This window comes from Electrona antarctica (genome assembly GCF_951216825.1).
Source record: "Electrona antarctica genome assembly, chromosome: 4".
Taxonomy (NCBI): domain Eukaryota; kingdom Metazoa; phylum Chordata; class Actinopteri; order Myctophiformes; family Myctophidae; genus Electrona; species Electrona antarctica.
Genome location: NC_136809.1, coordinates 26,015,312 through 26,029,814, shown reverse-complemented (window position 1 = coordinate 26,029,814; position 14,503 = coordinate 26,015,312). Strand labels below are relative to the sequence as shown.

The following is a 14,503-nucleotide window of genomic DNA, read 5'->3' as shown; positions in this document are numbered from 1 at the left end:
AGTTGGGTCCGATGCCGATCCCGATTTTGGCGATTGGCCAATGTGTTCACCGATATGTATTTAATACTAATACTAATACTAATAATACATTGGAAATCAATTAATTTATGATTTAAGTATTATATAATTATGAAACAAACAAGTACATATAAAATACTCACATAAACGGAACATTATTTTAATTTAACCACCAAAGTCAGATTTGTTCTTTGTCATAAATAGCCGATCTACAAGCTTGAAAATGGTCGATGTAGCAGACAACCCGATACATTGGGCTCTAGATTGGACATGATAGACAAAGATGGGAACACCCGCAGATAACAGCACTCCTTTCAGGAGAATGGTCCTCCCTGCTGCCTTATCTGAGATCAACGTCTCGTACGTTCAACTGCAATACATACGCTAGTCATGGTGAGTGTGTGTGTGTGTGTGTGTGTGTGTGTAGAAGTGTTTGCAGATAAGTGTGTGATACACATGTGTTTGTGTGTGCGCACAGGTTTAGCTCGTTGGCACACAGGGCCTGTTTGATTGACATGAGGTGTATGTGAGAAAAGGACCGTGGAGTGGTGTACATTGTGCACGGGGACAATGGCTTAATCAAACGCCCCAGTGTGGTCCCTTTTGCTGTTTTGTCATCTGCCTCCATTGTTTGGGGGCCGCCTTTGTCGCCTCGTTGCTTGTTTTAATTGTGCGAGGAAATTTACTGTGTATTGTAGGAGCCTTGGGCCATTCAATGGGACTGGCAAGCAGCTTTGTCCAGGAGAGCGCCAGCGCTAGAGCCCCAGGAAGATTTAGGAGGGATGGGGGAATAAAAGAGGGGGTGTTTCTTTTTTTTTTGGTGCATGCCCACACAGGCTCCTGCACGTGCGTGCATGTGTGTGCACGCTCCTCCCACCCACGTGGACGAGAATAATGTGAACGAACACAAATATGGAAGAGCAAGAGAAGAGAAACAAGTGCAGTCAAGTATAGGGTGTGTACCTTCCCTGGTCAATCTAGTGATTTGCAACGTAAACAGTTAATACACTTCATAAAACAGGACCGGTCTTTCTCAGTTCACTGTGTTTTCAAGGTCTCTGTTTCTCTGTAAATTCAATCACACAAGGCAGCAGCTGACTAAACCCCAATGTGTGAAAAGTGCTTCGTGATAACATTACCCCCCACTCCCACCCCCTTCTGTTTGGACAGAGGCTGTTGCAATGGAAAGACAAATGACCGCAGAAATCAGTAGGAGATTTGACTCTCCGTGTAATGATTTAAGGACTCCCTGTTCTGAGAATGAAGTTAATTCCATTTGACTGTGGATGGACCCACATGCACTCATGCATGCACACAGTCATTTTGTCTAATTAGACACGATATGATAAACCGTTATTTATCCTGATGGGAGAAATGCAGGTGTAGCAACTGCCGCAAGAGTGAAACATGGGGCCATGTAAGAGTAATACCCAGTCCATAACAATGATGTGCAACACAACAAGTTCGAGTTGCAACTTGCAACCAGTTGCAGTGGTCGGAAGTGTTGCAACTTTGTTGCGAATCATTGGTGTCAACTGGCTTTACTAGAGTCAGGATTGATTAGATGATTAGAGGACTTAGGACTGAAGCCAATTAAAAATATGACAAGAATGACAGTCATATAATAACAGGTTGTCCCAAGCTAAAACTCTTGAAAAGTACTGTCATGACTCTTGCATCAACATTTATCAAAACATATTAAACTCAAGAGTTAAATTAAGGTGTCTTTCACATCTAAAGTTGACTCAAAAGCTCCAGAGTAAGAACCAAATTGTTACATTGTTGCAATAGTCATTATGTCTGGTTTGTGTGCACACAGACCAGCAAACCAAAATGAGTAAACATATTTGAGACTCTGCAGCCGCAACGAGGTGCATGCTCAGGTCAGGAATATATTAGATACGAATTCATTTTTATTGGAAGCCTAGTTAAGTTATTTTTGTTTATGTTTACAGTTAGATATTGGATTGTTTGTGGTTGTAAGAGTGTATGAATGTCATCCTTTTGTCCGCTATTCATTTTTTCTTGCTTTAGTTTGCATGAAAAATGAATTGAATGTGTTCAGGAGAAAGTTACGAAACAATCACTACTAGTGCAGCGACTTACTTTAGACCAGTGTGCTCCACAAGCTGGTAATAAAGATAAAATGAAATATAATTGTTATAGTTGAATGTGTTATAGCAGGTTACAACTACAGCATCCAATGACAAATAAGTTGCAGGCTACACCGTCATTTGTTTCTTTTAAGGCAGTCTTGGCACAAAGTGTAATGCACATACATTCTGTTCACTGGCGTGTGCATTTCTATGAAAATATAATTGCTATTTTATGAGGGAGTATATGTAAATGTGTAGTGACTATCCTGTCCTATGTTCATACTGGGCAGATTGAGCAAAACATCCAGATAATTTGTAAGATATTGTGCCAGCTTCAACTGTGTCTGGAAGTATAGTGCAATTCGTGTAATTAGTAGGATCTAATTAATTATCAGAGATTTGGAAAATAACTAGCTCCTCCCCTTCAGGCCCACCGCAAACAGTGAGCCTCATTCTCTGTCTCTGTCACCTCTCTTGCTCCTTTTCAATCTTCTCTCTCACTCTCCCTCGCATGCACGCACGCACACGAGCGCATGCACACACCCAGAGTGTTTCAGAATGCATGGTGGCCTATTTATTATTGGAGGGGTGCTCCAGCTGACAAACAAATACCTAGAGATGAAGTCATCTGTCCTGGACATGTTTACACAAACACCGCCGAGGGAGTTTATGGCTGACGTTTCCCCCTTTACGCCTCCTCTACCAACCTCCCTGGCTGTTCCTTCTTTCCCCTGTGCTCCTTGCTAAACATGCACAAACACACACAGACACACGCACGCACACACACACTTAACCACTAACCCTGGGATCCCTATTTTTCTAAATGAAAAAAAAAGAAAGACAAATAACCCCAAATTATAAGACGCGTGCACGCATCCGCCTGAGTGACGGCAGGCGGAAGACTGCTGGGCGTGGGGTCAGATCAACATATGGAAGGAATTATGTACATATACATATATGGAGCGTTTGATGAGGTCAGATCAACATATGGAATGAATTATGTACATATACATATATGGAGCGTGTCGGTTTGATGAGGTCAGATCAACATATTGAATGTCAAAACAGGTCAACTCCATATATGGAGATCTAAGCGTTTGAGGTCAGATATAGAATTGCTGGCTGGCTCCATATATGGTATGCATGTGATGTGTGATGTCATGTGATGTCACAAAGGAGTGACATACGGTATATAGAGGCATGATGTCAAGAGGTGTGACCATATGGAGGTGTGAAGTCACGAGACGTGACAAAAAACACACACTCTCATACACACACACACACACACACACACATACACACACACACACGCACACACACTGACGGGAAATGCGCAATTTCATAAAAGCGACAATAGCTCGTAGATCACAAGCTCACAACGCGTGGCATTGCTATGTGTTGTGAGCTTGTACATGGGATATTTTCGTTCTCCGCCGTACGAGTTGGTCGTGGCCCGACTAGCTACAGCTGCATACATACTGAAGCACCACTCTGTTTTGCATGTCACCCCCAAGTTATCCATCCCTCCCTTCCTTACTTTGCTTTCCATTCCCTGATAACATAAAAAAAGAAGAAGAAAAAAAAAGAAACGGGAACATGGAAGTGGAGGAGAGGAGAGGGAGATGAGGAGGACCACCCGACTTGATAACAGGCTGAGGTCAGAGGCGTTAGCTACTCCCCCCCCTTTATCCCCACTCCTCCTGTAACAAGATCCTAATAACCAAGTGGCGAGTGTGTTAAGGAGTCAGCGCTCCAACACCACAGGGTCTGCGCAGACTAAACAAGCCCGATAGATGGTGGAAAGAATTGTTCTTGGGGAGGAAAACGTGGGCCGGCAGGCCATGCCAGAGCACATAAATACAGACTGGGGCCGCCGCCGGGGCCCCTTCCAGAAACATCTGCACCGTAATTAATTGCGCAAAGACTTGGGTGGTACTGTCATCGCCCTCGGAGTAATTAGCTGGGGATATGTTTCTATTGTGATGCTGAGGCATACATACATACATACAGTACACACACACACACACACACACACACACACACACACACACACACACACACACACACACACACACACACACACACACACACACACACACACACACACACACACATTCGTATGTACTGTACATGCATAGACTAAATGGCCCTCCCTCACTGTCAGTCTCTTTTTGTATTTCAAATTCTCGACTCCCTCTCTCTAATACATCTGATCCTTGTGTCTTTCTCTGTCTTTCTCTGACTTAACAGCTTAAACCCTATGGGCTCTATTTTCGTTAGCCGCTGCCCGCAAATTACCAGTATAGCAGCTTGCACTGTCCCTAAATGGTATTTTGGTGCAGCGTTACCCGCTATCCATTATGCCGACAGCGTTATCTGTGCCTAGAGGTGTGGCTGTAGGCGGGTTGGCACGCTTCCCCCAAAATTGCTATTTTGGCACACATTTGGGAAAGCGCATAGCAGAGTTTAAAAGCACCCGGAAGCCGTAATACCAAATCCGATTGGTATAGAGCCTGCAATGGAGATGTCAATGCTGCTTCAGCGAACAACATGCATATCTGTGATTGAAAATTTCCTATAATCAGCAGAAGTGAGTGTCAATTCCTTGTGTCCATTGTGTTTTCTCTACGCCTAAATCTCTTTGGCTCGCCTTAAATAGCAAAGCTTGTAGATCAGCTGTTTTTTGCCGAACGTTCTCCCCAGATTGGGACACTAGGGTGCATATGGTCAGACTAACGGGACATTACGACATCATGGCCCATCACCAGACCTCGCTCCCGCAGTGTAGTGAGTTCCGTGCGCTGCATTGTCTCTAAAGAAGCCCCACCTGCTGACATGCAGCCGGATGACCTCACTGCAGACCAACGATCCCCGCTTCCCAGCTTCGCTCAAGCGTGTCAAATAAGGGCACGAGGTTCAGAAACATGGGAGGTTTTGCATAGCAACAGGTTCAGCTTAATAAGCTATTGCCTATTGGTTTGAATAAAACAGTGCCGGGCAAAGTTTGCTCACGTTCAATGTGATTTCATTACAGCTGGAGAGTGATACGTCAATGACAAACACGTATTCGCCATAGGGAGGACACAGCAGGGGGATTTGTGGAATACTTGCATCATTTCCCGGTATTCACGGACAAATGTTTTTCACATGTACATGGCTTGGCACAAACAAACATTTTATAGATCCATCACTGTGTAAAAGTGATTTTTAACAACGTGCAACATATGGGGCGAGTTAGAGAACAGTTCTGACACAAGCACACACACATATATTTCAAATGATGTGTTCGCCCAGATACAAGAACATACAGTACGCACCGCCGCACGCACGCACGCATGTACGCATCCACACACACACACACACACATGGATGGAAAAACACAACACACACATATACACCGTAAGCTAGGCCGCAACACATAGCATCACATGGTTGTGCCTGTAAATGATCCAATTATGATGGAAGAAAAGGAATAAACCTGCATCTGCGTTGATTAGAAAGCTCTGATTCAAAGGCAACTTCAGTGCACTCCACAGTAAAACTAAGAAAATGCATCCCCTGTACTTGTACATGTGTTCTTTCATGTGATTAAATAAAAGTCCCTGCACCGTGGAGGAGGGAGGTCTCTATGCTGTCAATAGGTGCCTTTGCAGCCAGTTTTTCCCCTTTCCCCCACCGCGTTTTCACCCAAGCGGCTGTCAAACGTTCCGAAAATAACCACCAGGCCAGAGTTGTGCTAGCAGGGTGAAAAGGGGCCAGCTCGTACGCGTCTCTGTTAGCAATACCTTGCACTAACATTTTCAAACTCTGCGCTTACTCTCCAATTACTGCTCAGAGTTTGTCTTGGCTGAAGAAGCCAATGATTGCGTGATGATGTGTCGAGGGGGATGCAAGTACCAACTGGGTCCCAGCGATGCATTGTGGGAGATGTGTAAGGAAGGAACGGGAGAGAGGGAGATGAGAAGGAATGATGTTCCTGTGATTCTGCTGTTGTTATAAGGCACATTCTGAATGTTATGTTTAACACACACGCATCAAGGTGGCTCAAATACTTGCCCACTAGCTACTAATCATGTTCTGTGTTCAAATATGTCTCTTTCCTGTCTCTTTCTTAAAATGTATACCATGATGGTTATTGTTATGAGAACATGATGTCCGCATCAGCATCCACAGTGGAAAAAGCTGGTATTGTAACAGATGACTTCAGACTGGTTTGATGAAGTCACATCATCATTTTGATGATGACACAGTATTTGCGCAAACAACCGCAGACTCACAATTAAATGTGCTTTATAGGAATTAACATCACAGTTGGAACACGTCTTTGACCAATGAGACTGCTTGGCTGCTGTATAAACAAAATTAGAGTGATTGCTTACTTACTGTAACTAGACCAAATTACAACTTGAAACTACAATAAACTTGGAAAATAAGAGAATCTAAGTCAGAGACGAGGGGCTTAATTGCAAAACGCTGTGGATCCATTTAGAAAGAAAATTGTTGCCTCAAGTTGATTACTCAATCTTTCAAACGCAGGTGTGATTACATCCACACAACTGTTTCTGTTTTGTAAGCAAAGGTTTCTTTTACTAAATTAATTCACTCACATTTTATCTTGGTGTTTACTTTAAGCCAACAATCATTTAGTTGGGAGTAGTTTTTCAAACTGCAATGACTCATCACTCACACCTGACTGTGAAACAAACTTTGACCAATGAGACTGCTTGGCTTAAACTACCTGTTGTGGGCGTGATGGGTTACGTTCTGTTCACAGGCTAACAACATGGTGAGAGGCCCCGGTGGAAATATTTTGTTTAGTTCGTTACGCTGCTGATCACAAACACAAGCCACAGCGTGTTTGTGACAAAAAATAATAATAATAATCTTGAAAGTGTGAGATCTACTTATTTAGAAGGCATTTGCACAATTGTAGCATCTTCATACATTTTTTAACATTAGGGCCCACTTGCAATATCCCCATGGCCCACCGGTGAGCCCCGGCCCACAGGTTGAGCATCACTGCTGCACGGTATGCATCTGGCCATTTAAAATGTTGGACTGTACCTTTTGGGGTCCACCAGCTTGTAGAGCTTCCCACTGTGTGACTGGACCATGCTTTTACTGCTCGCCAAAATGTACACCTCACCTGAGGAAGAGGAACATATTTTCATGAGAAATACAATTTCCCATGAATTATTCACAACACATAGACTGTATATTATAATGAAGGCTGAACTGCCCAACACGTAAAAGTAGTAAGCACTTGTGGATGTTTATAAATTAAGTTGAACAAATGGGAAGATATCTCTGGTCTGTGTACTGTATGTTCTCATTGGTTTGAGGCTTCCTTTGGGAGGAGGGGAGATTCATTCTAAAGGGCTTGGTATACTATACACACACTCATTATGAGGTATGTCCTTGCATGTGGTGTTACCCACTGAAAATAGCAGATCTACATGATCACAGTGAGTTGTGCTGCAATGCGTTGGGACTTGGGAGCTTGTAGAACAGTTATTTTTAGGGGTACGACACCAGCACGAGACTAAGTACAAAGCCAGCCCAACACTGCAGCATTGTACTTTCCAATTGACCTTCTTACGAGAGAATTTCATGGATCCTTTCACTGTATCCTCATGATGGGGAAACAGACGGATCATTTAACGAGAAACAAGCCTCAAAGAAAGTCTGAGGGGCCTGCACTTTGGTTGGGACACGTGCCCACTCCTCCACATTTCTTGCACCACCACCAAATCATGAACAAATGCGGAAATCTTCAAAAGAACCCAGCAAGAACAATGAATAGCCATTACTGGTGTTTGCGTGAGGCCTCAAGATCATGTGTTCACTCGGAGCAGCAAAACCAGAGTTGACAGCTAATCATTCTGTGGGTGATGTGATGAGGCTGTGTGGTGGGGGTCGAGTATCCTCCAAATGAAGACTTTCATTCCTAAACGCTGCATATCCATTCAGGAACAGTGCTAGCCAAAGTTCATCAGAGTCAGCAAAACCACAGATAATTCCATCCTCAACAGCGCAGCAATCTTTATAAGCCACTGTCTTAAAAATGTATCTTAACATAATTAGTAACCCATAATGCACACTATTGGCTGAAGATGGCACCACACTCCTTGGCGATATGCACGGCAAGTTTTAGGTAGATTGGCAGGAGGGGGCTCGAGATGCGTGAAGGAGTTGGAAAGATATCTCAATTTGTAATGGACCTCTGGACCATTCTGCACCTTATCATTGTTCAGCTCAATGCACTCTGGCTTATCTTCAAGCTGCTGATCTTCCAGGTGTGGAATAACACATCTCAGATTGTGTGTGAAAACATTATCACATGCTAGGTGGTCACAAATACACGGGCCACAGTTAGTGGGCCCTTTGAGCAGTAATGCTATCTTATGGAAATTACTGTTAATCCAGTGGGAAGTGCGCAGTGTTTAATATCCTGTTTGGGAACGCGTTACGAAGGTCTGGACACTGGGGTATTCCATTTCCTGCGATTGTGACTTCCTGTTTGCCTGTGCTCGGGTATTGGATTGGAAATGGCTTGAATCTGAGGAGACCATGTGTGCACGTGAACACAAATGCTCGCAAACACACAAGGGCCAGAAACAATTGCAACAACCCCTCCTAAACATAATTCTGGGGGTCAGAAGCAAAATATATATACCACTATGCTGGTGTCAAAACGGTACAATCCTCTTGGTAAATAATCAAGCGGAACATTTCCCCAACACAAGGGATTGTTCATGTAAATACATGTGCCATTGTTCCATATACAACACCCAATGACTCTAAACAACGGTTTCTCCAGAGTTTTGAGATATGTCACGCTGAATAAACATGGCTTTCAAGATGGCTCCATGTCCTGACAAGCAGCTGACTTCACAAGATTTGTTGACACTTTTGCTGTCACTCATATCGACTCATATCAAGCGAGAGAGAGATAGATAGAGGGGGGGGAGGGAGGAGAGAGAGGTGGGATGGAAAGGGAGGCTGAATGTGGAAAGGTTGATTTGGAGTGTTATATTATATTTATATATTTTGAGGCGAACACGGCTGAGAAATAAACAAACAGTTTATACAAAAAGCATACAATGCATAAGGTGATACATATATTATTGTCATACTACATTGTAATGCTAAATGTAGCGCATCTAATACAGTGGTTCTCAAACCTTTCAGGTCGAAGACAGATTTGCCTGAGACCAAAATGATTACTATTTCTTAATTAAGGAATTTTGTTTGTTTGTATACAATTATGTATTATAAATACATAATTGTATAAATGGAGGAGGAGTACATCCGACCAAGGCAGATACTAACCCAGTTCATCCTCTCCAAAGCCCAGGATGTGTCCCACCAGTGTGGAACCACAGGAGGAGGTTGGGCCCAGACACAGAGCTTTCTCCTGCCACTGTTCACCTCCGGTTCCTGATGTTGATGAAGGTGAGGATGAGGAAGACTTCTGAAGGATTCGCAGGTTACTGAGACAAGCAGAACACACAGTGGTGAGTTAAAATTGGAGGTTAGGTTATAGTATACTAATGTATATATAATACATGGTATACATTAGTTTGCAATAGCCTTATTCCTCTTTGTCTTTATTAACCTGCATTAGCCGAAAAATAACTTTTCACAATAAAGAGTTTTTAAGGAGTGGTAGGAAATATCACATTGATTAATAGGTAATACACTGGAATAAGACAAAGTGATTGCTGCAGTTATCAATCACTGCAAATGCAAGATAAAATCCAATTCATCAACAGTAGCATTGGTAATGTGTCAGTGGAGTTGGGTCGGACACAACTACTTCTTGTTGTGTCACAGTTCATTGATCCATCTTGCATTTCCCAACCCGGAGCCCACATGGTGTCATTTAGGCTCTGGCTTTTTCAGTTTCAAAACAAACTCTGTGCCAGAAACCTTCACTCGCAGCCGCAACATCTCTGCTGCCACAAAACTGTAATAAGGCACAGAATCAGCCACGACCGCACAATTTTTCAAACTCGATGCCATCTACCGATAGCGCGTTTCCCTTCCCTCCTCTACGCTATTTATTTCCTCTGTTTACGCTAGCGTCGATGTTTGACATCAGCGAAGTAGGATGAATTACAAACCAAAGAAAACTGTGAACAGTTCGGGCCAAGGAATCTAATCTCAATTTACACTGAATGAGCTGAGCCGTGGTGGTGACAGTAACATGATACTGGTGTTTTTTTTTCCTTGGCATATGCCAATGGAAACCACACGCAGAACTACGGGTTTATGTTGGCATCTGCTGAGGAAAGGGACAGATGTCAGTTTGAGAAGAAGAGTTATGATCATCTTGGAAAATGCCCCGAAAGCTCACAGATCAGATGCGCTTGTTACCGCAGCAGCAGATTATAAACTGGATTGGAAAAGGAAGCCACTGTGGCAAAAAGGGCTGGTTATGGTGCCGTGTCATTGTTCTGACGGCGCATTATTCTGATGGCACGTTGGTCCGACTCGCCGCATTACTAACCCTATCCTTAACCCTCCCTAACTCTAACCGCACGCGAAGCCGCGTAGTTGGAGTAATGGGATATTGGAGTTATGGCCAGTCCACCAGTCCCCCTTGATATTATATTGTCTCGGTAGGCCTAACCCTGAGAATGCCTCTGAGGGCTCACACATTAGTTTTATAGCTTCACTGACTGCAGCAGTACAGCATCATAATGGTAAGTGATGCTACTACAAAGGGTAAACATTTTGGTTCGACCTTTCCAGAAATCAGACAGTAGGGATCCTGCAAGGCTGCCAGGTGATTATTCAGCAAGGTGTGATGCGCCCTTTTTACATGTTTTCTCTTGATATTTTTGTATGTACATTGTATTGTACAAGTTAACATATTAACTGCCAGGTATTCATTAATTAATTCTTCTGTGTGGAGTGACGGACGATCGTCTTTTCTTTCACCGGGAAAAACAATTTTGTAACCGCGATCATCGGTTCTTTAGTTAAGGGCCGTTGAATATAGCTTGTTTTGACCATAAAATGCAATCTGGGAAAAGAATCAGAGACAAATGCATTTTTGTAAATTGTAAATGCCCATTAGCACAAACACTGGATCTCTGTTCACAAACTACACACCTAGTAACTAGTAACATATACCTACAGATTGTACAGGGACCTTTATTAGACCATTTGTTGAAAGAGAGGCTCTGTCTAGACAGAGTCAAGCACATGTCTGACCGGAGGCTTCTACCACTGGACCAGCGAATGGCCAAAGCCTCATGTTGTTAATATAGAGTTGTTTACAGCCATTCCTCACCAGTGAGTTTTCCTACTTACCCACTTTTGTCTCCAAACACATAACTGCCGTAGAGTCTTCTGGACTGGCAGCCCCTGTAGATGAAGCCACCGACAGGCGCTGCCCCGCCACTGGACTGCAGGTCATAGATGGATGGCTCATTTTCTATAGAAAGCCAAGGAGGGGGCAGAAGGCTGGTTAAAGTACTGTGCATCTGCTCTGTATTTTAGACATATTTTAACGCATTCAAAATATTCTAGTCTTTTTCTTTCTTTCCACTCTTGTATAATACCATACTTTTGTTTATGCACGCACGCGCACATACACATGCATGCAGTTGTGCGCGCGCGCACACACACACACACACACACACACACACACACACACACACACACACACACACACACACACACACACACACACACACACACACACACACACACACAAACAATATATATATATATATATACTGTATGTACTGTATATCACCATATGGGTTACATTGCAGTACATTAATTAATACCATGCACACTCCTGTGGTTGGATGCTAATGAGTTGCTACTTAAGACCTTAGCGTGATTAATGCCTACAATAACGACAAGTGTTCCTTGTTTGTGTTGTGATCAAAAAGGGATATCCATATTTAGTGCAATCTGTCAGGAGTCCATTAGCACATAGCGCTGTGTGGTTTCCATTGATGAGGGTTTGCTTTGGTAAGGAAGTAAACTGCGCTATTTCAAAGGTACTGCAAAATAATTGGGGTTGATCTCATAGCGAATGGCACGATCCGTTATATTATTTTAACAAAGAATTTTATGTGAATGTAGCAACATTTATAAGTGGATGTTTTTGAAGTACTATGGTTGTTGTTGTTGTTGTTGTTTTAAAGCTGTTGGATTTGTAGGGAGGTCTATATTTTAACAAATGTCTTTGACCTGAGAAAACCCTGCTGACTTTAGGGGGGGGTTCAGCCACCATCTGTTCTTACAGCTATCTGCAGTAGGGCTGTGTGTCTCATTATCCTATAGGCCAGTGGTTATCATACAGCTATCTGCAGTAGGGCTGTGTGTCTCATTATCCTATAGGCCAGTGGTTATCATACAGCTATCTGCAGTAGGGCTGTGTGTCTCATTATCCTATAGGCCAGTGGTTATCATACAGCTATCTGCAGTAGGGCTGTGTGTCTCATCATCCTATAGGCCAGTGGTTACAGCTATCTGCAGTAGGGCTGTGTGTCTCATTATCCTATAGGCCAGTGGTTACAGCTATCTGCAGTAGGGCTGTGTGTCTCATCATCCTATAGGCCAGTGGTTACAGCTATCTGCAGTAGGGCTGTGTGTCTCATTATCCTATAGGCCAGTGGTTATCATACAGCTATCTGCAGTAGGGCTGTGTGTCTCATTAGCCTATAGGCCAGTGGTTATCATACAGCTTTCTGCAGTAGGGCTGTGTGTCTCATTAGCCTATAGGCCAGTGGTTATCAAAATAGTGTGCCGTGAGTCGTGAGACAAGTCCAGGTGTGTAACAAACACAAACTACATTCTTGCCATTTATACAAATTCAAAACGTTATGAATTATCTTATATACTCTTATTACTATTATTATTATTACTATTATTATTATTATTATTACATTTATTATTATTATTTATTTATTTTCCCTTCACATTAAAAAAAAGAGATCCACAAGTTCACAAAGTCATCACAACACGTGAACTTGTAGATCAGTTATTTAATTTTCACAGATTGATATGTGTCTATTTTGCACAGATATTAATACAGGTGTTTATTTGCCCGTTGATGCCTTGGGCACAGAAGGTTCCAAACCCACTGCCCAATCCTACAGTACATGGCCATTTCTCTGAATCATTAATATAATGTGTCTTACAGTATACAGTATGATTCTCTATGTGTTTATGGCGAGAATATATCTCGTTTAACGACCACCTTGTTGCATACCACGTTTTCCACATGGAAAAAATAAAATCTTGAACTGAATTGAACTGAAAGGTGATAGGTGGAACTGAGCTTTGCTTCGGTCGCATACATTCGTCAGGAGGAGGGACTTAGGATTCAGGGGTTATCTTGGGTGGTCAAGACGGCATTCAATATTGTCGAGTCCCTTCTGGTATTGATTATTGCCTCAGCGTGCGCCACATGAAGAGCTGGGCCTCCTTCTCAGCTGTGTTTTCAACAGCGCTAACCCATCATCGAGATAGTCATTGTTGTTGACAACTATAAATCATATTCATGGACACAATCTCGCATTCTCTTGGCAGTGCTGTATAGTACTGTAGGAAGGAATCTTTGCAGATCACAAAGGATTTTTTTTTCTTTTTCTCCACGTTCAAACTTCACTCTCTCCGCACTTTATCTGGTGTGTTTCTGAGCTTGCTGGAGATGGGCCAAAATACCATGTTCTCACAATATGAAAAGACTGGCACCGGTATCCACACTGAGCTGACATGTGTAAAAACAGATGTCATTTTTTTATGCAAGAGGAGGAATATGAAAGGTTATCCAAAGGGATAATAGAGGTTTTCATAAGATTCTCAAGCTGTGCGGCCATGAAACACAACGCACACAAAGGTCAGGCTCAGTCATTTTCATCAGGAGCAACATTACCGCACTGCCATAATGCAATCCAGATCCCCACAAAAAAGGTCAATAATATCATCAACATTTTGCAGTTGGGGCTTTGGGGGAAACTGCAACTCACCGTAATCCTTTCCCTTAGTGATCTCTAGTATTCTCCCTGTCGACGTATTTTTCCCGCTGGCATCTGTGCAGAGGATGAGGAGACTTCCATTGTCTGTTTGGAGGCGATCCACTGCACACCTATAGATATGAAGATGAGGGTTGAACGCAGAAGAAACAAAAGCAAGGCCTCAGCACAGACTTTTGATGCTGTGATAAAAGAGTTGAATTCCAAAGTAGGCCTACTATTGACTGATACTCTTAGGAATGAACTTGCTCAAGCAAATCTTACTGAAGACATGTGTTTCAAATAAGGGTTAGGGCTTTTTAAGCTCATTACATATATGGTGGGAATAAGACAACCACTGACAAAGGGTTAATTTGCTTTAATGTGGTCAGAGTTAGCTATATT

The 14,503-nt window shown here is 42.8% G+C and overlaps 1 protein-coding gene across 1 annotated transcript in view; it reads right to left on the bottom strand.

Annotated features, from left to right (window-relative positions):
- The window catches only part of hhip (hedgehog interacting protein), a gene marked incomplete at its 5' end in the record, with an annotated part of 44,636 nt that overhangs the window by 4,450 nt on the left and 25,683 nt on the right, over positions 1-14,503 (bottom strand). Inside the window, 4 exons of the mRNA XM_079499307.1 lie at positions 7,179-7,260; positions 9,447-9,607; positions 11,436-11,559; positions 14,114-14,232. Of these exons, the coding sequence (XP_079355433.1) occupies positions 7,179-7,260; positions 9,447-9,607; positions 11,436-11,559; positions 14,114-14,232 (486 nt within the window). The remainder of the gene's footprint in view (positions 1-7,178; positions 7,261-9,446; positions 9,608-11,435; positions 11,560-14,113; positions 14,233-14,503) is intronic.